The 27,562-nt window shown below is 35.9% G+C and overlaps 1 protein-coding gene across 2 annotated transcripts in view; it reads right to left on the reverse strand.

Annotated features, from left to right (window-relative positions):
- Positions 1-10,174: 10,174 nt before the first annotated feature.
- Positions 10,175-27,562, reverse strand: part of HIKESHI (heat shock protein nuclear import factor hikeshi) — a 31,835-nt gene continuing 14,447 nt past the window's right edge. For both annotated transcript variants that reach the window (XM_082628859.1, XM_082628858.1), the window contains 3 exons: positions 17,526-17,677; positions 11,191-11,309; positions 10,175-10,254 (listed from right to left, as the gene is read on the reverse strand). In XM_082628859.1, coding sequence (XP_082484985.1) covers positions 10,200-10,254; positions 11,191-11,309; positions 17,526-17,648 — 297 coding nt within the window. In that variant the 5' untranslated portion in view covers positions 17,649-17,677 and the 3' untranslated portion in view covers positions 10,175-10,199. The remainder of the gene's footprint in view (positions 10,255-11,190; positions 11,310-17,525; positions 17,678-27,562) is intronic.

Raw genomic sequence — 27,562 nt, forward strand, 5'->3', positions numbered from 1 at the left:
TGGGGACAGAAACAACAGTCTTTGCTGGAGGTAGAAAATACTTTGCTGGGACTCTTCACTCCTACCTGCCTAGGGAAAAAAAGCCTTAATCTGTGGCAGACAAAAGCTGTCACTGTTAGGGCACTGGTGGAAACTCACTGTGGCTGAGAGAATAAAAATCTGTTCCCAAGGGCAGAGGTAGAAATATGTGTTGGGCTCAGAACTATGTTGGCAGAGGTAATAGCACTAAGACCACATCCCCAAGACCCAGGAACGTGATGACTGCTTAAGATTGAGGCTTCATTAAAACAGAGAACATCTCCACCCCTCAACCCCCAATCCCTACTGCCAGTTAACTAGCATCAAGCAATAAGCAACTTGCAAGAGAGACTCTCTCTAAGGTGCAACACAAAAGGAAAATCTAAAGGTGAGGGTGGAGAAACATTAAAAAGAAAACCTCTGCAAACTACCCCCACCTAAAACATAAGGTATAGCTAGGGAAATTTTAAGCCTGTGGTGCAGCGACAGTAATCTCAAAGCCTCAAACCCAGGCCAACTACTAACCCTGGAATAAAGGCCTAGTAGAAGAGAAGGTATGCCTACTGCCAGGCACAAAAACTATTTACCTCAGACTCTAGACCTAAAGATGTCTGGCTTTCAATAATAAAATGACAAAGAATGGGAAAAGGCAAGAAAAAAAGCAACATATTCCTAAGAGACAAAGGAATCATCAGAACTAGACTCAGATATGACATATATATGTTGGAACTGATAGAGGACTTTTTTTTTTTTGACTGTGTTGGGTCTTCGTTGCTGCGCGCAGGCTTTTCTCTAGTTGCGGCGAGTGGGGGCTACTCTTCATTGCAGTGTGTGGGCTTCTCATTGCGGTGGCTTCTCTTGTTGCGGAGCAGAGACTCTAGGCGTGCAGGCTTCAGTAGTTGTGACACACAGGCTCAGCGGTTGTGGCTCGCGGGCTCTAGAGCGCAGGCTCAGTAGTTGTGGCACACGGGCTTAGTTGCTCCACGGCATGTGGGATCTTCCCAGACCAGGGCTCGAACCCACGTCTCCTGCATTGGCAGGCGGATTCTTAACCACTGAGCCACCAGGGAAGCCCATGATAGAGGATTTTAAATAACTATGATTAATATGTTAAAGGCACTAATGGAAAAGATGGACAACATGTAAGCTCAGATAGGTAATTTCAGCAGAGAGATGGAAACTATAAGAAAAAAAATCAAATGAAAATACTAGAAAATTTAAAACTCAGTAGGAGAGATGAAGAATGCTTTCACCAACTTATCAGTAGACTTGACGCAACCAAAGAAAAATTTAGTGAACTTGAATATAGGTCTGTTGAAAATAATCAAACTGAAACACAAAGAGGGAAAAATGTGAAGAAGAAAAAAAAAATAAAAGAGCTGTGGCACAATATCAGTGGTCAAGCATACATGTAATTAGAATTAAAGAAAGATAAGACAGAAAGAATGAAACAGAAAAAAACTAGAAGAAAATAACCACCAAGAATTTTCCAAAATTAATGATAGACATCAAATCACAGATCCAAGCAGCTCAGAAAACACCAAGCAAGATTAAAAAACAAAAACCACTTAAGGCAAATCATTTTCAAACTGCTGAAAATAAAAGACAAAGGGAAAATCTTAAAGGCACCCAGAGGGTAAAAACAACAGTTGTGGTGAATGAGATGCAAGAGTTTATCAAAAAACATAAGATTGCTGAGCAGCACTGACAACCAAGGTGAAGTTAGAGACTGTGGTTACAGGATTTTTTTAATGCAATACTCAGTGGCCTTTTACCAAAAAAAAAAAAAAAAAAAAAGTACACGTGGTTGAACTTATTCAGAACTCAGGTTTTTCTGGTCAAGGTGATGGAAAAGGAATGGGACAAGGGGACTGAATATCAGTCTGGAATATATGCTAAATAATCAATGGAAGTAAAAAATGCCTGAGAACATCTAACTCTACAGGCTACAATATAATGCAAAATGATATCACAATATACTTTCAAGAAACAATGTTTTTAGTGTATTTTTTATTTTTACACTGATTCCTTCTAATGCTGAGCAAGAAAGGAGGCAATACACTGTACAATGGTGGAGGATAACTTTTTGAGGTTTTCCCAAAAACTAATTAAAGAGATTAGACTGGTTTCAATATATAAGTATTTTAAAAATCTTTTAAATCAAATAAAAATTGGCAAGAAGCAGACACTACAATTCTGCCAGCTTACTTTTATAAGCCTATTTTAAACATAGTCACTGTTGAATAGTAGTCCTTCTCTCAATTTCCATTAATGTGGGCCAGAAATCAAGATGAATAAAGTGCATGAGCCCAAACAATTTCACATGCTTTCAGTCTAGATTTAACATGTGACCACTATTGTAATGATCAAAGGAAAAACTAATATTGAAATTGGTATGAGCTAGCTTCAGTAACAGAAACTCAGTTAAGGGGACTTCCCTGGAGATCCAGTGGTTAAGAACCCCCCCTTCCACTGCAGGGGCCATGGGTTCAATCCCTGGTCATGGAACTAAACCCATGTGCCATGTGGTGAGGCCAAAAAACAAACAAACAAACAAAAACTCAGTTAAGAAAAATAGAACCTGTTAAGGGAAAAGTGTGCTTAATAAAAACCAAATGAACCTCAATTTAAAAAAAAAACAAACCCTCTGTCAGCTCTATGCAATCTCCAGTAAATTATATATGGCTTATGAAAAATTTTAATAGGGACTTCCCGGGGGGTCCAGTGGTTAAGAATCCACCTGCCAATGCAGGGGACATGGGTTCAATCCCTGGTCTGGGAAGATCCCACAGGCCATGGAGAAACTAAGCCTGTGAGCCACAACTACTGAGCCAGTGCGCAACTACTGAAGCCTGCATGCTCTAGGGCCCGTAGGCCACAACTACTGCAGCCCATGCCTAGAGCCTGAGCTCCACAAGAGAAGCCACCGCAATGAGAAGCCCGTGCCCTGCAATGAAGAGTAGCCCCGGCTCACCGCAACTAGAGAAAGCCTGTGCACAGCAACAAAGACCCAACGCAGCTAAAAAAAAAAAATTTTTTTTAACAATAAATAAAGTGAAAGGAGATATCCTCAAATGTCACAAACAGCTGCTCCTAATTCCATGACCTGATGTATTATTAAGAGCCAACTAAAAAACTAAGATTAAACTAATAGTCAACAAAAAAACAAAATATAGAAACTAAAGACCACCACTCTTAGGCAATAAATGTATTAGTTTATAAAGATTTTCTTTTTAAACTATAGATATGTTCTTAAAGTAATAAGAATTGAAACAGAAACTCCAACTTGCATGTGACTTGCAGAGGTAAACTGTATCAAACCTTAACATGCAAGACAAACCATCTTAAATACATGCAGACCCATATATTCTAAGATAAGACCCCAAACTGATCTAACATTAACTGTACTCAGGCTCATGTGTTCTAGAGATCACTGACTTCCAACAACGCGTCCCTGCCAAGATGCTCCAAGACTAACTCGTTCCCTTAGTTTACGGTCTCCCTTGCTGCATAACTTTGTTTTAATAAGGGTTTGTTCCTGGTGGTCTTTGTATTGCAGAGCTTAACAAGTTTAGATCCCACTGAGCTCCTTGCTACTCTAGCCTGGACCCTCAACTGGATGGTAATGTGAACATCTGAAATCCCTTTGGTTTCCCCCTTAGAGTCACCCTTGTGCTGAAATTGAATCCATTATTCAATTTCAATGAGTTCTTCAGAGATGTGTTTTTGGGTTTTGTCCTGGGAATAAATTCCCCTGGGACTCTTTGCCTATCTGATTAAATATGTACTCATTTTCCTTGGTGAAGGTCTGCCAAATCTTTGATTTACCATTAGTCATCCTGCCTATTGTCTACAGTACTGCTACATACATGTCTAAAGAAGTTCACAGAAGACAGTTATAGACCCATTAAACCTGTCCTCCAGGCTTGCCTTCCAAGGACTGATAAGTTCACAAGGTCTTAATAACCCGGCATCATTTGGGCAAACTTTTAAAAGTTTGAACTTTTTAAGACAATACAGCAATGTTCTTCAGTCTTGTCCGTGTGTGAAAAATTGGCTTCGGGCAAGATATTCTCTGTATATTCTCTCTGCCAGGAGACTGCTGATTAATGACCAGAGACTCACACAAGCAATAATTTCCCTTTTAACCTAAACAGCCTGTTTGTCCTACGGTTCATCTCAAAAGATTTGGGGTATCTCCAAACAGAACTCTGACTTCTATTTTCTCTATTTTGCATATACCTTTCTCCATGACAACTTCACCAAAGGCAATTTAGAATTACAAGTGGTCACTTAGGGAAACTTTTGCTCATTTGAGCGGTATATTAAAATCAAAAGAGGAATGAATCAGAAGATAAGGGCTCTTAAACTCTACAGGAGCTCCTGTTCTAATTGGCCTACATGAAATGTTCATATAAATTTCAAGAAATAATTCAAGAAACTCCAGAAGGGGGGAAAACCTCCTAATGCTTTACATTTTGGCTCTTCTAAGGAAAACACTTCTGCTTCAACTGTAGCTTGAAAAAATTTTAACTGCTATTAGTTAAGAAAATAGGTACAAGAAGAAAAGCAAGGCATTCAGAGCTTTTAAATGTAAAGTCTTTTAAATTTGATTTATGTACACAGGTTAATAAATTGTATTCAAGAAAAAGTTCATTAAATACTCCTGAAATACAGATGATTCTACACAAATTAGAGTTAATAATATCGCTTTACTCCCTTATCACAATGTAAAAATATTCTAGTTTGTACAAGACTAGGTTTGTTTTTTTCCCACAATTTAAAGTCTCTAAATTTCTTGTATACGTTTTATGGGTTAACACTGTTTCCACAAATCATTTATTACTACAAAAAAACTAAAATTGTGCTTAACAAAATGGAATGGTTGTAAGTCTTTTGAGAGGTTTTAAATTTGTGGAATTCTTATGCTTCCATAAGACTGCCATAAGGACTTCCTGTGTTAGCCTAATTTGTAATTTCCAGAGCCTTAGTTATCTTTAAGAATATTAATGAACATCAATTTAATTGAAACATAATCTTGGATAAATAGACAATATGATTTTACTATACATGTGCTCTTATTTAATAACTGGAGTAGCTCTTAGCTACCAGGTTCAAAAGGATATTCAGATGCCCTTATATTATGTTGGTATGCATCTACATTTTGAAAGAATATAAAAGAAGTTGTGTAGGTAAGGGGATGTCCATGCAGAGTAATAAACACTTTTTCTACATAGATTAAAAAAAATTTTTTTTGTCTTAAAACAAAAAGTGTCTGGTTGTGCTAGAATACAAGAGTACTTTTTATAAAGACAAATTTAAGAGTATACAGAAAATGTAGAAGGCTTGAGGGGTGAACTTTGTCTGGGTTCATAATGACCTACAAATAATAGGTTGGAAATGATTAATAAATATGTTAAAACTGTTGACAAAGTTGGTTAAGTATGATGAATGTATTCACAATGACAGGCTCATGAAACCATTACTAGATGTTGTTACATAGAAGATAAACAGAAAGAGTAAAACTATAATTTAGATTTTTTTTTTTTTGGTAAAAGAGCAAAGCTATCTTTGTGCTCAGCTGAGAGTTGTCTTCTCTCATTATTAAAGAGTTATTAGAGTATTTTGATATACTCAAATCATTTTTGAAAAATGTTCCCCACTTTTGAAAATATTAAAGTTTCTAATAATCTCAGTCACATACTCTTTCATCTTTTATGCTTATGCATCAAAATTAACAAAAGTAGACTATGTTTCAACAAATGGTATTGGGACAGCTGGATATCCACATGCAAAAGAATGAAGTGGAGCCCTACCTCACAGCATTCACAAAAATTAACTCAAAATAAATCAAAGACCTAAGTGTAAGAGCTAAAACTATACAACTCTTAAAAGAAAACATAGGAATAAACCTTTACAGATCGATAGAAAAAATCTTTTCTTAGATATGACACCAAAAGCATCAGTGACAAAAGAAAAAAGATAAATTAGACTACACCAAAATTAAAAACTTTTATGCAACTATTACTCTCATCAAGAAAATGAAGACAATTCACAGAATGGGAAAAATATTTGCAAAATCATATATCTGATAAGGGACTTGTATCCAGAATATATAATGAACTGTTAGAACTCAACAATAAAAAGACAAATAACCAAACAATGGGCAAAGGATTTGAATAGACATTTTTCCAAAGAACATAAACAGATGGCCAATAAGCACACAAAAAGATACTCAATATCATTAGTTATTAGACAACTGCAAATCAAAACCAGCAGATTACCACTTCACACTCACTGGAATGGCTACAATCAAAAGAAAAAAACTAGTGTTGACAAGGACGTGGAGCTATTGAAACCCTCATACACCACTCATGGGAAAGTAAAAGCTTTGAAAAATAGTTTAGCAATTCTTCAAAAAGTTAAACATAGTTACCATGTAACCCAGTAATTCCACTTTTAGGTATATACCCAAGAGAGATGAAAGCATATACCCACATAAGAACTGATACATGAATATTCATATGGGCATGACTCATAATAGCCAAAAACTAGAAATAACCCAAATGCCCACCAATTGATATATGGATAAAATGTGGTATAATCATACAATGTAATATTATCAGCAATAAGAAGGAATGAAGTTCTGACACATGCTATAACATGGATGAATCCTGAAAAATTATGCTAAGTAAAGGAAGTGAGTCACTAAAGACCACTATACTATAGTGGTCTTATAGTAGCCCACTATACCACTATACTATATGATTCCATTTATACAAAATACTCAGAAAAGACAAATCCATGGAGACAGAGTAGATTCATAGTTGCTTAGAGCAGATGGGGGTTCTGGAGGCTGGGGATTAAATACTAATGGGTATGGAGTTTCTTTTGAGGGGATAAAAATGTTCTAAAATTAGATCATGATGGTTGCACCATCCTGTGACTATACTAAAAAACACTGAATTGTACACTTTGAGTGAATTTGATGTTATGTGAATTATATCTTAATAAGATTTTTAAGCAGGCAAATGCTGAAAGCAGGTATATATAGAAAAGTTATGGAAATAGAAGATGTGGAAATAAAAAATTATTTGATCATTCCCATAAATCCATAAATCTAAGATCTAAAAATGAAAATGGCTTACAACTATTGACCTAAGAAGACAGCTATCCTCTCTTCAACAAAATTATTGGCTGTCAGTTTTCAATCTATTCTTCATGTATTGCATTTTGACAATACAAGAACCAAAACGTAACGATAAGGTAGAACCTATTAGACATGTATTTGAAATCTATAATCAGCATTTACAAGATGGATATATATGTTCCCGGTTCATACATGACAACTCAAGTGTAGTTAGTTAAATTCAGAAGACAATGCCCTTATCAGGTACAAATATCATGAAACTATGAAAATATGAAACACATGTTGCTATTTTCTCATTATTTAAAATTCTAATAAAGTCCCTTACAATCCTTTTATTTTGTTCAGTGAATTATTCAAAAAGTGACTTAGAAGCATTTTTAAAAGTGGACCCATTGGGCACAGATGGTAAATGGTGTTACTATTTTTCCCAGTATACTAAATATAGATATCGGCTGAGACTATTTCTTGCCTTTGGATATTTTTGACTCATGTTCAAATCTTGTCTCCTCTGACCACTATGATTTTGCCTTTCCCATATTGAGGCATAATAAAACTGTGAAGATGTCTCTTTTGCCTAAACTCTCTTGAGTTTCCTTCACTTTATGGAAAAAATGATAACAGGAAAAATTAAGTTCGTTTGGCATTCTCCAAATTTTAATAAATTCAAAACTATTCTAAAGGCCCTTTTTAAAAATCTAACTTAAAAGAAAAAGAAATTGACAAATCCAGAGTTCAGCCTTCCTAGGTTAAACTATGTGCAAGTAAAATTTGTTAATAAAATGCTTCAATGTGTCTTTGTCCCTTCAAGCTGCTATAACGAAATACCACAGACTCACATAATCAACCAAAAGTTGTTTCTTACAGTTCTGGAGGCTGGAAGTCCAAGATCAAGGTGTCAGCATGGTCAGCTGAGGGCCCTCTTCCAGGTCACAGAGGTCTCCATATATCCTCACATGGCAAAAGGGACAGACCTTTAGGAGGAAATTGGTCTCCTCAGGAGTTTAAAAGAATAGCTATCAAATCTTTTACGGTGAAATTTGACTCTGAAACTGCTAAATTCCACTGCCGAAGATTTAATAGTTGTTCCTTTAAACTTCTGAGACCAATTTCCTCCCAAAGGCTCCTTCTGATATTTGAGCTTTCCTCATACCATTAGCCCCAGTCTTCATTATTGTAAAAACTGGAACTTTACTCCAGGTAACAAAATACTTCTGCTATAATCATTATAGCACTGTCAGCAGAACCAACATCACCAGGGGAGGAACAAATGCTGGAGTTATTCTCACTGCACTGGTCATTTTCTCCAAGATTTTCCAGACGTCTATGAAGGAACTAAGCTCCAGTGAGAGTGTGCCCACCACAAGGAAACAATTATTGGCTTACTCCTGTTGTGATAAAATATAGATAAAAATCTATATTTCTGATATTATCTGTAACTCACCAGGAATTACAACATCAATACCAGGCTTTTGCCCACCTCCTACACCCAAACCTATCTTGGGTGTATGGAATAATTAAGAGGCTTTCTAATATTTAAAGCCCCTTTCTCTCCAGTGTAGCATATATCCTTTAGAAGGGTAACAAGAAACTTCCAAAATGAAGCAGGTATTGGCTGCTCGGGAGAGCTCTCAGAAGTGATAACTGAACCTCTTTATGCATACTGTGCAAGACTACTACTCCAGCAGCAAAAATAATACAATTAGAAAAGTGGTCCAAATTTTGCCTCATCCTCTGCTGTGAAAGCCCAACAAACCAGTTTAAATACACTACCCAGGGGGCTTCCCTGGTGGCACAGTGGTTAAAAATCCACCTGCCAATGCAGGGGACATGGGTTCGAGCCCTGGTCTGGGAAGATCTCACATGCCGCAGAGCAACTAAGCCCGTGCGCCACGACTACTGAGCCTGCGCTCTAGAGCCCACGAGCCACAACTACTGAAGCCTGCATGCCTAGAGCCCGTGCTCTGCAACAAGAGAAGGCACTACAATGAGAAGCCCGTGCACCACAACTAGAGAAAGTCCGTGTGCGGCAACAAAGACCTAATGCAGCCATAATTAATTAATTAATAATTTAAAAAACACTACCCAGGACTTGTCACGGACAATCACACTCTCTTTAGAGCCTCTTGGCAAGCCAAGGGACACTTTGTTTTTAGTTAATACTTCCTGTTGTATCTCTATAAAGATCATTGGACAGGTGAGATCCTGGTGGTTTCTGGTCAATGGGCATCACCAGTAAAAGTCAAAGGGTTCCCTTTGAATGAGACACAAAGGCTTTACCTTAATACAAAGAAGTAATGAATCCTATAGTCTATACACAAATGTGTAACATTACCTATATTAAACAAAACCTGATCAGTATTATGGCCATTTTGTTAATCAAAAACGTATGAATTTGCAGATATAAAAAGTGACAACCAATCTGTTAATTGAAAAAACTTTTTTTTTTTTTTTTTTTTGACCACACCATGCAGCCTGTGGGATCTTAGTTCCCCAACCAGGGATAGAGCCCAGGCTACGGCAGTGAAAGCGCCTAGTCCTACCACTGGCCTGCCAGGGAATTCCTCTGAAAAATCTTTTAATCTAAAGAAATACTAACTGAAAATAATTTCTCCATATGTAAAAATGTATATTTGATATGTTTTTCCAAAAGTCCCCAAATTTTGATATAGTTGATTTTAAGTTAACTATTCTAGCAAACCACTGTGAATATAAATGAAAGATTATAAATGCAATGCATTTGGCACAATATTGTGACTATGCTTTATTTTTAAGTAAAAAATGAATCATAGCCAAAACAAAATGTTTTGCCTCTGAATATTTTCAGCTTAAGGGAAAAAAGTCATTAATGATGAACATATTTTCATTTTTCAATGTTTTTAATTTTTTATAAAGATTTTAAATAAGCTTCATAGTCACTAAGCAGTTTTTAAACTTAGGCTTCATGATCCTTTTGACTTCATGCTTTCAAATAGAATGATTATCTTCAAAACATGACAAATTTCAAAATCCATTAAAAATTATTTTATTCAAATTATGTTTTCCAAAAGAGAGGGTTCTGTGCTAGTCGTCTTTGAAAGTTTTCATACCTACAAAAGAAAAACATATTTATAAGAAATTTAATTAGAATCTTTCATAATCTGACAAATGACTCATCAAAAAGCAAATAACTTTACATGGTATTTCTAAAATGCTAAGATTAAAAACTTAGAAAGTTAAAAGTTAATCTGGGAGTTTAATTATTAATTTATAAAAGACAGCAAGCATAGTGATTTAACTGGCTGTATCAGAAAGCACAAATCATAATAAATTTTATTAATTTTTTTATCTTTTGCAAATCTGAGAGCTAGAAGGGACCTAAGAAAAAATGAAATCTAACTCCTTCTCCCTCATTTCATAGATGAGAATAATTTGCTCAAGGTCACACAGCTACATTATTACAAAGCTCAAACCTAATACATTCTAGTACAGTCCATGCTATATACCATGCTACCACTTCTCAACAAACTCTCCTGATGTATCTCCCCAACACTGGGATATTCAAAGTGAAAAGAAATATCTACAAAACAGAAACACAGAAAAGCTGAAGAAATAGATTCATGTACAGGGTGCAGTATAAACCACTCTGATGTTTTATACATGTTTATTTTATTCAAGACTTTCTACTTATGAAAAAAAAAGTTTATTAATATTTCAAGCCTCATATACAGTACTTACAGTTCAAAATATAAAAAAATGTACAGCCCTTAATTGTGGTCCCTAAAACATACGCAATTTTATTTTCCTGTCTTTATAAAGCCAAAATGGCTAGTATATAACAAAATATTATTTGGGGTAAAAATTATTCCTAATGTGAACTCTAAAGTACATACTTTTTAATTGCATGCAAATGTTAATGTATTCTGATGTCCACAATAAAAGACTATGTTTAAATGTCAAAGAAGAAATACATTCACAAGCAAAAAATACCCATTTTTTGTAGGTTACTAGAAGCCTTAATATGAGAGCTACAAAATGCCCCATACCATTTCAGAACCACATTTGCCGGAATGAACATTTCAGATGGACTTGGTGTCATCTGGGCCTGAGAGACAGCAAACGATGAAGCAAAATTGTAGAAGTTGTCTAACATCTTTTGTGTGAACTAAAAGTTAATAATAAATAGATTAATGGATTATACTAAATACTCCATTTAGACCTTAATATTTTTAATTAAAAATGTTGTCATATTAACTTGGTTTAAGGACTGTGAGTTCTGAGACAGTCTAATGCTGAACATTAAGGCAAGTCATAAAATGACATTATGCCACAAAATCATAACAATTTGCCTTTAGTACTTTCTTTATATCTCAAAGAATTTCTATGATTATCAAATATTTTTAAGTTTATAACATATTCATTTTTGGAAAAAAAAGAAAAAATGTTTTTTCATTCAAAATATCTTCTTTTATCTCCACCTTTGGAGATGACCCTCTCCTCAAATACGACCCTCATCAAATCAACCTATTTTCTCATATAAAATAGTAACCATATCCAAGAAGTCTTTTTCTTACCAGAAAGATGAAAACTTAAGTATAAAAAACGAACAACTTGTTACTTGCCATCAATTACAAAGAAGAGAAAGGTAACACTATTCCATTTCTATTTCCTGGTCTGTTTGTTCTCACTGACCCTCAAATGGGCAAATCCACTAACATCCTCCAAGACTCCTTCATAGAAGCAAGAAGTAAACTGATTGACATTTCTTGAGAATCAAATGGGTTTATGCACTAAACCCCAAAATTAATGAACTACTAACGATAATACTACCTTTTATTCACTCAAAAATAATCTTCCCAACATCACTTTCTCCGAAACACAAAACTAGCCATGAAGGTTCTTGCTGTCTCTTTTCTACATGGAAGAAACATCTTATTAGGGTTTTTGTTTGTTTAATAATATCGAGGTAGTTTAGTCCAAGAGACTCTACTGTTAAGGTACTTGAACCAATATCAGAGTTGAACCAATAAGATCACTAACTAAAAGATCAGTATCAGGAGAAAAAAAATTCAACAGCAACCCTCCATACAAGCAAGAAAAAATTTTAAATGTAACTTTAAGAAGACCCAATTCATGACAGAAACAAAGTCTGTAAGATACCTAGGGGAAATGCTAAGACAAGCTAATAGTAAGACTTTTGTGGAAAATATTTTAAGACTGTCTTGAGAGATAAGAAAGATAACAAGTGAAAGGACTTATATACCATGTCTAGAGGAAAGATACAATATATTCATGGATGGCAATACTTAATGTGATAAAGGCATATTAAACCTATAAATCCAATGTTATTTTCAACTAAATTCCAACAAGATTTTTCATGGCACTTGACAAGCTGATACTAAAATTATTATGAAAAATACCTAAGCCTATTTTGATGACTAGGAGGAGGGACTTGGCCTTCCAGATACTAAGATTTTTCCTGGCAAAGGGACGGGCAAATAAACTAACTGGAATAAAAGAGAGAGCCCAGAAACAAACCTAAGCATATGTGACACATGATATATAACAAAGATGCTATTATTCAGAATTTTAAAAAATGTGGACTAACTATTCATTTAATGGGACTAGAACAACTAGCTTTCCGTAGGGGGGGGAAATGAGTTTAGATCCCTTCCCATACCACACACAAACACAATTCAAAAAGTACAACGTTAAAAGCCTTAAGAACTATAAGAGAACATAACATCTTTACATATCAGCATAGGGAAGAATTTCTCAAATACAAAAAGCCCACAAATCATAAAGGAAACAACTGATAAAACTTGTCTACAGAAAAATATATTATGTCTGTATGCAAAAGACACCATAAACAATACTAAAAGACAAGGTAGGAGAAAAAATTTACAACACATACAACAAAGGATTATTATCCAGAACACATAAAGGCCTTTTCCCAAAAAGCTAAAATTAAAAAGTGCCAAAAATAACACAATAGAAAATTGGGTAAAATTATATAAACAGTCAATTCCTATAAAAGAAAATACAAATGCAGGCCAAAAATCTGAAAAGATGCTCAACTTCACCAACAGTCCAAAAAACAAAACAATAGTAATATTCTAATTTCACCTATCAAGTTTGGCAAAAATTTAAGGTCTGATAAATAATACTAAGAATGTATAAAAACATCTACCAATATGGAAATGGAAAAACAAACTGCAGCTCATTCGTACATATGACATATGACAAACTAAATCGATTCCATGTATCAACACAGATAAATCTTTAAAAATAATGCTGAGTGGGGCTTCCCTGGTGGTGCAGTGGTTGAGAATCTGCCTGCCAGTGCAGGGGACACGGGTTCGAGCCTTGGTCTGGGAAGATCCCACATGCCGCGGAGCAACTAGGCCCGTGAGCCACAACTACTGAGCCTGCACGTCTGGAGCCTGTGCTCCATAACAAGAGAGGCCGCGACAGTGAGAGGCCCGCGCACCGCGATGAAGAGTGGCCCCCGCTCGCTGCAACTAGAGAAAGCCCATGCAGAAAAACGAAGACCCAACACAGCCAAAAATAAATAAATAAATTTAAAAATAATGCTGAGTGAACAACAGTAAGTTGTAGAAGTTTGTGCAGTATGATACAAACATTTATATCCATTTTAAAAACATACGAAAGGGTAAATAACAAGAAGGAAAAACAGAAGAACCAGAAAAAAAGGGATTCAACACAGAAGAGAAACAAAAGGAATTTCTGGAGTAATGGTGAAAGAAAACAATACCTTAACAACAGCAATGCAACAGACCCAGAGAATAATCAGTCCACAGTGGAACAAAAAAGAGAGTTCCAAGAGGAATGTTTCCAAGACAAATTTTATTTTTTATTTTTTTTATTTTTTTTGCGGTACGCGGGCCTCTCACTGTTGTGGCCTCTCCCGTTGCGGAGCACAGACTCCACACACGCAGGCTCAGCAGCCATGGCTCACGGGCTCAGCTGCTCCGCAGCATGTGGGATCTTCCCAGACCAGGGCACGAACCCGTGTTCCCTGCATCGGCAGGCGGACTCTCAACCACTGCGCCACCAGGGGAGCCCAAGACAAATTTTAAATTGCTATATTTAAATATATTGAATGGGAATTTACAATTGGCAGAGTTTGGGCATAAATTGTTAGAAATGGAAATACAGAAATCCATGCAAAGGAAAAAAATGAGAAATTTATTAACCAGGATAAATGAAAAGTTATACAGAACAAGAAATATAATCATAGCACTACACATGGCTCAGTTTTGAAAAACATTTACCAGGTCATAATACCAAAAACTTTGAATACTAACTTAATGGAAATCTGTATTGGAAAGGTGGGGAGAAAAGATATCTGTGTATTTTGGAGAACAGAGGATTAAGAGAGCTAAATCATGTTATGTATCGGTAAGTCAATGGAAAATAGCTACAACAAATAAATTAATAAAGAAAGATTAATCAAGTTTCTTCTGACACATGGAAATAAATACAAGAAGAAAGAGGGAAAAATACGAGGGGGAGGTTGAAAGTGACTGCTGCTGAGAGGCAGAATAAAGCAGAATATAAAAGGTATAATAGAGGACAGCTGTTTTACACGTAAAACTACTTGACTTTCTAAACCATGTACTACCGATAAAAACTAAAGTGAAGTAAGAATAACTAATAGCATAAATTAGAAACATGTTTAAACACACATACAAATAGTACTATACACGTTTTGTGAACAAATATAAAAATTGTTTTTTAAGTACTGAAATACAGATAGGAAAGATATATAAAGTTAGAAGAGTAGCTACCGGGAGAGGAAAGGGAAGAAGAGAAGCAGAGAGCAGTGGGCTGTATCTGTAACACTTTATTTAATTAGTAGCAAATATAGCAAAATGTAACAGTTAAATCTAGGTGGAAGACACGTGCAAGTTTTCAAATATACCCCACTATAAAGAGAGCTCTGTAAGGATGGGTATTATTTTACTTTGTCTACCTATTTTTATCTGTTTGTTCTTAAAAAATGCCTCGCACACAATAGGTATACAACAAATATTTGTGGAATGCACTTTTCTACATATTAAAATATTTCATAATAAAACATTTAATAAAAAATACATATGCTTCATTAAAAAGCTCAAATAACTTATAATTATAGAATAAAAAGTCTTCTTGCCCCTCCCCAGGGATAACATCACTTTGTCATGTATTTTCCAGACATTTTTCAAATACAATCTATAAGTATTGTTTTACAACTTGCTTTTTTCAGCATAGTTTATTTTTTAAATTACTGACAAAATTTTTAAGACTCAGACTCTGCCATTCTTTAATTTGGCCCATTCTCAAGAGATCATATGACAAGTTGGCGCTTAAATTCATGGCCACAATCCTCAAAAATGTGCTGCCCAGCAAGCCCAGAAGGTTTCCCTAGTCCATTCACCCTCCTCCTCTCCTAGAGGACTTGTTTAATAATCCTTTTGGTTTAGATTTCCAATACTTCTTTTCTCCTCAATCTTAGCTGATGACCTTGCTTCCTATTTCACTGAGCAAAGAGAAGGAATTGAGAGAGAACTTGCACAACTTCTCATCAGCACATTTACCAACCTCCTGTGTCTGTCTGTGTCCATATATCCATTACTATAAACACTGTCCATTATCCTATCGAAAACCTCCCAATACGGTCTTATTTCCTACTCAAGGACACTACTTTCACAAGCCTCCCCACTCTCCGGCATCATCAATTTTTCTCTCACTAATGCTTCATTCCTGTCAAACGTGATATAATATCACCAATTAAAAACAGAAAGAAGAAGAAAATTCCTTGTCCCCATAGCCCCCTCAAGCAACCAGACAATTCATCTGCTGTCCTTTATGACAACACTCGTCAAGAGTCATCTATATTCACTGTTTCCATTTCCTCCTCTCCAATTCACTCAACCTTGCTGCAAACTCCCTTTCCACCTCTATGAACTCTTGTCAAAATCTTTAATGACTTCAACCTTGCTGAATCCAATGGTTAATTCTTAGCCTTCATCTTACTTGACCGATCAGCAGTGAATACTATTGATCACTTCTTCCTTCTTAAAATCCAGTCTTGGCTTGGCTTCCAAAACAGCACTTTTGGGGTCTCCTCCTACTTCAGGCTGCTCCTTTCTTTTTATTTCTCCTTATCTCTTAAGCCTCTCAACTTTGAAATGGCCCCAAGCTCTGTCACTGGCCAATTTTTCTATTTACAGTTGCTTCTCAGTGATCACACCCCCTTCCCAACTTTAAATACCACCTCTACACTGATGACTCCCAAATTTTTACTTCTCTTGAACTCTAAACTTGTCTTCTCCAGCTGGGTATCTAACAGGCATCCCAAACATAGTACAATCAAAATTCAACTCCTGATTCCATTCTCAGCCCATACTTGTTCTTTTTACGATATTCCTGTGTTCTTGTTCCTGGATCCAACACCCTTGGAGTCACAGTTGATGTCTCTATCTCAGACCTCACATGTGATCCACACCATGAAACACTATTGGCCCCATCTTCAAATTATCTCCAGAAATCAACTACTTTTCATCACCTCCATTTCTACTTCCCCATACTTCCTGGTTCAAGTCATTAAAAATCTCTCCCCTAGATTTTCACAAGAGCCTCCTAACTGATCTTCCTCCTTCCCTCTTTGTCTCACTACAGTTTCTCTCCAAAGATGCAGAAGTGATCCTTTAAAAATGTAAGTTAGATCATCTTACTCTCCTGCTCAAAACTCTCTTATGTTTTCTCTTCCAAACAGAATATAAGCCAAAGTTTTTACAAAAGCCAATGAGGTCGCATATGATTTATCCTGCAGCCACCTCCCCCATAATCTCCAACCTCATCTCCCATCTCTCACCCTTGTTCACTCTACTCCAGACACAAAGTTTCACTTTATTCTTCAAACGTAACAGGGCCTTTGTAATAGCTATAACTCTGCCTAGATCATTCTCCCCTTCAGGCCTCTGCCAGACAGGTTAAAAGTCAACCCTTATGGAATTGTGTCACTTTAAGCTCCGCAAGTACAAGGATCTTGCTTATCAGGTTTACAACTGTATACTCACAGCCTAGCATACTAATTGTGGGAGGAAAAGAGGAAAAGTTAATATTTAAACCCATTTTAAAAAATCACTTTGAGCTATTTTATCGCTTTAAAAACTTAAGTCTCATCAAAGCATTTATAAACTTTAAAATAACTACAGAGGGGGAGACAAACTGAAAATATTCACGGAAGCCAATAACTTATGTCATATGTGTTTACCTTCATTTTTACATGAATTCTACCACCAGGCTAATTTCTAGAGTACAGAATGTGATTTTTAAATTATTTTAGAAAATAATGAAATGTACATTCCATTACCTGAGTAAATGAGTCAACTGAAGACACAGCAGCATTACCTACAGGAGTCTGCTGAGCCAGACTGTCCAATAATTCCACTGAAATTCCAATCTGAGCAACAGATGGAGTTCGGACAATATTCATGGCTCCGAAAGGGTGCTGGCTTCCTTCTCCTGAAAAAAATTAACATGTGCCATATATTTTAAATTTAACTTGTATACACACAAATTCCTTTATAAACATGTGAAGAACCTCTGATCTATATGCACTAAAAAGTTCTGTTACATGCAAGTTTGTCTCTTCTCAGATAAATGTAAAAGGATGCCTAGCTTTTACCGTATTAACAAATAATTAAGAAAACTGAAATTTTCCTCACCAGAAAAATAGCTGTTACTTTTCTAAAACTTACAAAACTATTGTAGCTAGAAATGGAAATTAAGAGAATAAGAGAAAAATAAATAAATGAGCATTAATTAGATAAAAGATTCTCAATGCTAACTCTGAGGGAAGGATATTTTTAAAGATTTTTAGAACTAGTTTTAATATTTTCTGATTATTCCACTAAAGAAAGAGATTTCATTGCCATTAATACTGATAACGACATGGCATATTTCACTAAATGTCATAAATCACCCCACTCAACACCTGATGATCTGTTATCAAATAGGCAATAAAGAAATTTGCAGCTTATTCGGGAAATAGTAATTTTAGCCTTTACAGTATATTTATTTACAAGTAATATATAATACATCATAAATATATAAAATATATCAAATGTATATTTGATATATCTGAGCCTCTAAGTGTCAGCTAACTTATACATGAAAAAATAGACCAGTTTTATTAATCCACATAAGACATAATCAGAAAAGTTAGTCTAAGAAAAAAAAATCATACAATGAATAGATTTTTGGTTTATCTGCTCTTTTTATATGACTATGTCTAAACAAATACTACAGAACAAAACTCTAGGACAACACACATTCCTAATAACTAGAACACTTACTGCAAGTATCAAAACTCATTAAAATTTCAAGCATATGAATACAAACATAACTGTATTTTTCTGTGCTTTAAAAATACACACACTTCACTAAACATAACTGGTTTAAGATATTTTTGGTATTTTGAAATTATTTGTTTTACTTAATTTCCACATATTTGTGAATTTTCCAGGTTTACTTGTTACTTCTAATTTCTATCAATGTGGTCAGAGAGCATACTTTGCATGATTTCAATCTTTTAATATATACTAAGACTTGTTTTGTGGCCTAACATACATATTCAAGGAAATGTTCCATAGGCACTTGAGAAAAATGTATATTCTGCTTTGTTGCATAGAATGTTCTATATAAGTCTATTAGGTCTAGTTGGTTTATAGTGTTTTTCAAGTCTTCTGTTTCCTTGATGATCCTCTGTCTAGTTGTTCTATCCATATTGAAAGTAAGGTATTGATGTTTCCAACTATTATTGTTGAACTGATTATTTCTCCTTTCAACTCTGTCTATTTCTGCTTCATGAGGCTCTAATAGGTACACAAAAGTTTGTAATTGCATCTTTTTGATAGAGTGACCCTTTGGTTTCGGTTTGCATAATTTTTTTCATCCTTTACTTTCAACCAATTTATATCTTTGAATCAATAGCTGTATCATGTTTTTTTAATCCATTCTGAAAATCTCTACCTTTTAACTGAAGGGCTGAATTTCAAGTTAAATAGATACTTGCCAGTGTACCATTTTAATTCCCTTATCATTTCCTTTACTATATATATTTTTTTATTATAGTCTTTAAATGGTTGCACTGGGGATTACAACTAATATCTTAACATAGAACAACTCTAGTTTGGATTAATACTAATTTAATTTCAATAGTATACAAAAACTTTGCTCCTATGTAACTGCTTCTCTCCCTTATATTGTTATTGTCACATCTTTATACCTAGTATGCCCATAAGCAGACTTTTAAAAGTTTTTGTTTTATGCCATTGTCTTTTATATCAGATAGGAAAAAAAGCAAAGTTACAAAGTATGTATTAAGGCTTTTATAATTACCTGTATAGTTACCTTTAGCTGTGTTCTTTTTTACTTAACATGAATTTGAATTACTATCCCAGGTCCTCTCATTTCAGCCTGAAGGACTCCCTTTAGCATTTCCTATAGGGTAAGTCCTCTAGCCACTATTCCAATTTCTGTTTATCTGGGAACGTCTTCATTTCTCCATTTCTGATGGCTAGATAATTCTTGATTGACCTTTTTTCTTTCAGTACTTTAAATATGTCATCCCACCGCCTCTGGTCTAAATGTTTCTGATAAGAAATCAGCCATAATCTAGTAAGGACCCTTGTATGTGATGAGCTGCTTCTCCTGCCACTTTCAAGATGCTCTGTCATTGGCAGTTTATCATGTCTTGGAGTGAAGTTTATCCTACTTGAGTTTGTTGAGCTACTTAAGTGTGTAGATTAATGTTTTTCATCAAATTTAGAGTTTTAGGGCAATTATTTCTTCAAATATTCTTTCTACCCCTTCTCTCCTCTTCTTCTGGGACTCCCATTATGCATATGTTGGCATGCCTGATGGTGTCTCACAGGTCTCTAAGGCTCTGTTCATTCTTTTTTCTTTCTGCTCTTCAAATTAGATATTTTACCTATCTTCACATTCACTGATTCTTTTTTGCACCTACTCAAATCTGCTTCTGAAACCCTCTAGTCAAATTTTCATTGCAGTTACTGTACTTTTCCACTCCATAACTTATTTCCTTAAAAATTTTTTTCTATTGGTATCTTCTATTTGATGATACATCATTCTCCTGATTTCCTTTAGCTCTTCAAGAATATTTGAGACAGCTTCCTTAAAGTCTTTGACTATTAAGTCCAATGTCTATACTTCCTAGGAACAGTTTCTATTCATTTCTTCTGTGAAAGGGCCTTGTTCCTTGCATGCTTCATAGCATTTTGTTGAAAACTGGATATTGAATAATGTGGCAACTACAGCAATCAGATGTTTCACCTCTCCTTAGGGTTTACTGCTACTGTTTGTTGTGGCTGTTTCCTTGTTTAATTATTTTTCTGAACTAATACTATAAAGTCTGTATTTTTTGTCATTTGTGACCACTGAAGTTTCTATTAGGTTAGTGGTTAGCTAGTGAATGGAAAGAGATTTCCTTAGAAGCCTGGAACCAAAAAATTCTCCCAGTGTTTGCAGGTGGGCTTTGTGTGTTGAGACATGCCTTCAATGCTCATGCCTTCGGGCTTCCCTTGTGGTGCAGTGGTTAAGAATCCGCCTGCCAGTGCAGGGGACACGGGTTCGAGCCCTGGTCGGGGAAGATCCCGCATGCCACGGAGCAACTAAGCCTGTGTGCCACAACTACTGAAGCCCGCATGCCACAACTACTGCAGGCTGTGTGCCTAGAGCCTGTGCTCTGCAACAAGAGAAGCCACTGCAATGAGAAGCCCGCGCACCACTACAAGGAGTAGCCCCTGCTCGCCACAACTAGAGAAAGCCCCTGTGCAGCAACAAAGACCCAATGCAGCCATAAATAAATAAATAAATAGATAGATAGATAGATAGATAGATAGATAAATAAATAAATAAATAAATTTATTTTAAAAAATACTCATGCCTTCAAGGTCAGCCAGCAGGAAGAGCTTAGGACCTTCTTAGGTCTTTCCCAAGCATGTGCACAGCCCTGGACACCCATGTGGTCTTTTAGATTCCCAGGAATCCCCAGGAGAATTTCAAAACCCTTGTTCCCCAAAGTATCTTATTCCCAGCCTTTCCTTCCAAGCTTTTTGGTTAGTCTGTTATTTGCCCCAACTGTTGTCACTGCCTCAGGCAGCAGTGATTAACACATTTACCTGTAAACATTTTTGACAAACATATGCAGAAAGTCATTTTAGCAGTGGAAGAGTTCCAAGTTAAAAGAGATAAAGGTGAGCCTTTTAAATCAGTCTTCCAGGGAACCACAGAACAAAACAAGTTAATTACAATTAATTGTGAATAAGGTCCATTCTGCTCCCTCTGGTATCAGTACCAGTACCAAGAACAGGGTCTGTTATTTTCAAGGCCACCACTGAGCTGAGGAACAAGGGTTGGGATCAGGGTAGATTAACTGCCACAAAGCTCACTGTTCTTACAGAGATTCAGTGTTTTTTCTTGATTAAATGTCCCTCTGGTTGTGACAAGCCTTTGGTTAGTTTCCAGAGTCCTGAAAATGTTGATTCTGAGAGCTTTTGCCAGTTTTTGTTGTTGCTGCTTTTATGGAGGGATGAACTTTTGGAGTTCCTTACTCCATCATTTTAATTGTTTTAAGCCTAGAATCATGCTAAGTCCAGAAAATGTACTGCTATTTGCCTGTATAACAGGCTCCAACGATCTCAATCAAGGAAAGTAGTTCAATACAACCTACTACTGCCTTAGTTATAACTACCCAGAGAGTGATTGGCCCAAGCAGAAAGCCCTGTCATCTCTAACCTCCATCCTTTATCACACACAGGCTCTTGGCAAATAAGTGAAGCCCTAAGGAAAACTCTCTAAGATCTGTTGTAAAAATTGGGGCTAGGGCTTCGCTGGTGGCGCAGTGGTTGGGAGTCCGCCTGCCGATGCAGGGGACACGGGTTCGTGCCCCGGTCCGGGAAGATCCCACATGCCACGGAGCGGCTGGGCCTGTGAGCCATGGCCGCTGAGCCTGCACGTCCGGAGCCTGTGCTCCACAACGGGAGAGGCCACAACAGTGAGAGGCCCGCGTACAGCAAAAAAAAAAAAAAAAAAAAAAAAAAAAAAAAAAATTGGGGCTAAGGAAATATTCTGATTCTTTCATTTTAGAGCTCTCTGGGACTAAGACAACTTAAGATGGGAAAAACAAAAAAACCCTCAGTCTTCAGTAATCTTTAATCTGTATTTTCAAAGAAATCCACTGTGCAGTTAAACCATTCCTTTAGTCAATCTTATTCTCTCAAAATGGGCTTAACACAGTAATTGATACCCTCCGAGTACAAAGGTTCTTGTTTGCAAACCATAAAATATTAGAAAGAAACACTGGAACATAATGTACAAACTTACAGTGAGTGTTTAATTTTGGATATGAATTATTGACAGCCAAAGTAAAAAGAAAAACATGATCAGTTACACTGAGTGTCTTATAACCAAAAAATTAAAAAAACAAAAACAGCAGGGAAAGTAAAACATCTGACCTGGTCTTTAAAAAAAAACATACATTACAAAAAGTTCTCAGTAACATTCCAATAGTAAAAGAAGCAGCAGATGTTTTAAGGTTGTTTCTCAAAGTATCCCTCTTCACTAGCCTAACACAAGGCACAACTCAGAGGAGAAAATCCTATAGGAAACTAGTGCTTCACTGTCAGTATACAAAGAAAAGCAGTCATCATCATTTACTATCTGGGTGTGACTCTTTTTAAAACTATATACACTTCATTTCACAAAAAATGTTCAAAAGAATGAAGAGGTGTTAAAAAACTTTATTAAAATTTTAATAAGTACTAAAGTACAGCAAACTCAAACATCCATTCCAGACTTCCCACATTTGCCTGGTTTTTAAGTTATAAATAGCCAAAATGGGCCACGTTCTCTGAATACAGCTGTTCCTCAAGTGTCACTAATAAATGTGGAACATATCCATTTTATAACTCTGACTCCTGATTTTAAACACATCTCTAATAGATTCGAGCTTATCATCACTTCTGGTCTTTCTTCTGGCAATTGCATTGTCAAAAAGTGCAATACTTGAAACCTTGAAATTTTGAAACTTTTAATGGCTCATAATTTATTGAAGAAAGAATGGCCATCTTCTGTGATCTGTAATTTGCAAAACAGAATAATCAATCCAATTAGTTTCGTTCATTTCTACATTATCTTCTCATCACCTTTGTGTACACACCCACTTTCAGCAATGTCCACTTACAAACTGTATCCAGTCAAATTTGGAGACCAAACATAAGAGATGAAAGAATACCAGCACACATCCTTTTACCACATGTCCAAGATTTTGTCATGAAATACTACGTGATTAATTCCTCCTTGCTGAATGACTAAATGGATAAGAATACCATATTTTCTTTTGGTCCTTAGAAATATACTGTTCAATCATTCTTTTTTTTATTTGAGAAAATTCACCTAAGAGACCATCATCTGAAGATTCAATCTTGAGATTTTGCTTATATGATCAACTTCACCACCATCATGAATCTAGAATGCTGCTATTTGCCTCATTGTATTCATTTTCTTTTTTTAAAAAATAAATTTATTTATTTTTGGCTGTGTTGGGTCTTCATTGCTGCGCACGGGCTTTCTCTAGTTGCGGTGAGTGGGTACTACTCTTCGTTGTGGTGTGCAGGTTTCTCACTGCAGTGGCTTCTCTTCTTGCAGAGCATAGGCTCTAGGCATGCAGGCTTCAGTACTTGTGGCACATGGGCTCAGTAGTTGTGGCTCGCAGGCTCTAGAACACAGGCACAGTAGTTGTGGCTCACGGGCTTAGTTGCTCCACAGCATGTGGGATCTTCCCAGACCAGGGCTCCAACCCATGTCCCCTGCATTGGCAGGCAGATTCTTAACCACTGCGCCACCAGGGAAGTCCCTGTATTCATTTTCTGATTCACACAAAATTGTGAAACTTGTTTGCCTGTCAATTTTCTTCTCTTTGCCATCATGAACAAAATCTGAAAAATTATTAATTCCTAATTCTGTCCAATAAAAGCAAAAAGCAGACAATGAAAATGGTGTCTCCAGTCTCCTTTTATACTTCCTGAAACATGACATAATCCTTTGGACAATGCAATATGAAAACCGTAGGATAAGGCAATAGCAAACTAAGCTGCACATGCTTTAAATCTGGCCCATAACCTTTTTTTTTTTTTTTTTTCCGGTACGCAGGCCTCTCACTGTTGTGGCCTCTCCCGTTGCGGAGCACAGGCTCCGGACGTGCAGGCTCAGCGGCCATGGCCTACAGGCCCAGCCGCTCTGCGGCATGTGGGATCTTCCCGGACTGGGGCACGAACCCGTGTCCCCTGCATCGGCAGGCGGACTCCCAACCACTGCGCCACCAGGGAAGCCCATATAACCTATTTTTGTATGACCTAGGATAGGTCATAAAATAGTTTTTACATTTTTAAGGTTGTTTAAAGAAGAATATGTCACAGAGACCATATGTAGTACACAAAGCCTAGAATATTTACTATCATAAGCTTTACAAAAATGTTTGCCAACCTCTGCTTCAAGTAATTCCATCATTTTTCCTCTTTCTTATTGTTTCAGCCTTTCTTTTCTTCCATAGTTGAGAATTAATGAGAAATGATGAAATAATTCCTTGGATGAAACAGCAAAATGTTTCAAGATATAGACAAAATAAGATCACTAATATCCTCAAATGCACATTAAATTTATAAAATGGTCCACTGGACCCATATGGTAACTGCAAGATAGAATGAGTTTAAAAAATATATAAGTAAATGTTTTCTCTGGAAGACCTCTACAGAAGAATAAAACTCATGAAATATCAATCTTTCTAAGAGTTATAAGTGCCCCCAAAAGGAAACCAAAAAACTAAAAGTGAGTCCACTGGTTAAGATACTTTTGGTGTGCACAGCAGCAGGGATGAAGACTAAAAAAAACTGTTATGCCAAAAATAAGCAATTCACTATGAAGTGGCATTTGAACATGACATATGCTAAAAAGCTACAGAAAAACAACTTAATTATGCCTGCTGAAAATCCTCTTAGTATTGAATATAAATACTTAGAAATCATATATATGTGTGTATATATATATCCTTAAAACCTCTGCTTTATTTCTACTGATAGCCTGCAAGCCTGAAATTACATTTTTTACTCATGCATATTCTAAGAGCTATGTGACTTCAAAGGTCTATCAATAATAAGTATTTTAAACCAGACAAAAATAACTTACCTGACATTGTAATATGTCTAGAATTTGGATGTCTGAAATGTATTTAAACTACCAATATTTACCAAGTATCTAAAGTCCATCACTGTGCTCTATACACTCTAAAGAACACAAGGTAAAAGATACAAACAGTCCCTACTCTCAAGGAGCTTACACTCTAATAAGCCAGTAACAATTACTTAACCTTTCTGAATAGGTTTCATTATCTGGGTGATTTTTAAGATCCCTCCTAGAGCTGTCTTTCTATGATTTTATAAAAACGTAATAACCATTCCTTGAGCACCAACTACGTGCCAGGCACTATCATGCATTTTGCATTATCTCTAATGCTCCGCAAAACACATGCACTGTAGGTATTATTATCCCCGTTTTACCTGGATTCTCCTCTAAGGCTTAAAGAACTTGGTCAAGACTACCTAGCTAGTCATGAGTATCACTGGGATTCAAACGAGTCTAGCAAACTCCAAGGTTGATGCTCATTCCCGTCCATTATCCTACCTGTTTACACCAAATTCTGTAGTATGAACTCTTAACTGCTCATTACTTACTTCACAATAAGCCATTCAAGAAAGGAAATCAAGAAACGTCAGGAAGCAAAAGGTTCCCATTCTGGCTCTAGTTCCACCGCATGCAAACAGACTAATAATAGTATCTTGAGGTGTTGTTTTGTCCTTTCTAATCCCCTTGACAAGCTCAACCCAATCTTAAAATGAAAACTAGAATCAGTTTAAAAGTTTCTTCTTGGCAACTGAGCTAGATGAAATGAGAGACTGTATATGTCATGTGTAGAAGCCAAAGCAATGACATTAAAATATGGCAGCAAACCCAAAAAGAAAAGAGCAGAACTATAAAGAAGAAAGTTAAGTGATGATTTATAACAAACTCTAATTTTAACATTTCTTAAAAATTCCTTTTTGGTGCTAAGCCTTCTTTTCATAGATATTTTTAATGTCACTGCCATGAAAGACAAAGAAAGGCTGAGCAATGTGTCTGATTAAAGACTAAAGAAGTGTGACAATTAAATGCAATGTACAGTACTGACTGAACCCTAGATGGAGGGAGCAGGAAACTGCTATAAAAGGCATTATTGGGAAAACTGGCAAAACTTTAATGCAGAATGTATATCAGACAAGGTATTGTATTAATGTTAAATTTGTTGAATTTGATCATTATACTGTGATTATAAAAGAATATCCTTGTTCTAGGAAATGTATGCTGATGTATTTAGGAGTAAGGGGGTATCATTCCAAACTAACACTACCTCACAGTAGGGCCCTGGCCAAAAAAACAAAAAACAAAACACATAAATAAGGTAAAACCCCACCATAAGGTGCATAGTTCAGGAGTAAGGGGGTATGATAAAACACAAAAGATCATCCTTTTCTTGTAACAAGAGTATTCTACAAAGCTCTACCGCATTCATTACTCTATTTTATTCATATAAATATATAATCCCTCTTTATACCACAGGTAATTTAATCAACTATTTCTTATTCTTCTATTAAGTACAATGACATATTAAAGTGCTAAAGACACAATAAAAAGTATTTAAGTTCCACATAAGTGTTTTTATTATATCTGACCTAATGTCCTACTCCCCCACCTGCTCTTCCAATCTTGGCCTCTTCCGTTTCCCATTCTCCACATAATTCTCCACTGTAGTGACATACTGGAATTCTCCCTGACTGAGGCATTGAGCCAGTTCCTCATTGTATCTTGAAACACTTTAAAATAGTTAACCTATAGAGAAAAGGAAGGTTTTAAGTTGAACTTAAGTATGTGTATGAAAGAATATGTGGATGTGGCTTAAACAAACTCTTCAAATAGGATATGAACTCTACAAATAATTACCTTTGACGGACATATGCACATAAACATGTATAAATATGAATAATATAAATTCTTCCAGTTACATGTTTTTGGTAAAAGAAACTGCTTCCACCTTCCAAGTTCAGAATTAAAAATTTAAACCTTAATTTAAAAGATACTGTGCTCATGTTAACATTACCTGGCATCTCATTATTCATATATAACAGGTTTTAACACATGTTTAAGTTGTTATAAGTGAACACCAGCACTCAGCTGACCTACTATATGAATGCTGAGTTTTTTTGTGCATCTTACAGTTTAATAATGCTACTAAGG

The sequence above is a fragment of the Mesoplodon mirus genome (genome assembly GCF_964341445.2).
Source record: "Mesoplodon mirus genome assembly, chromosome: 7".
Lineage (NCBI taxonomy): Eukaryota > Metazoa > Chordata > Mammalia > Artiodactyla > Ziphiidae > Mesoplodon > Mesoplodon mirus.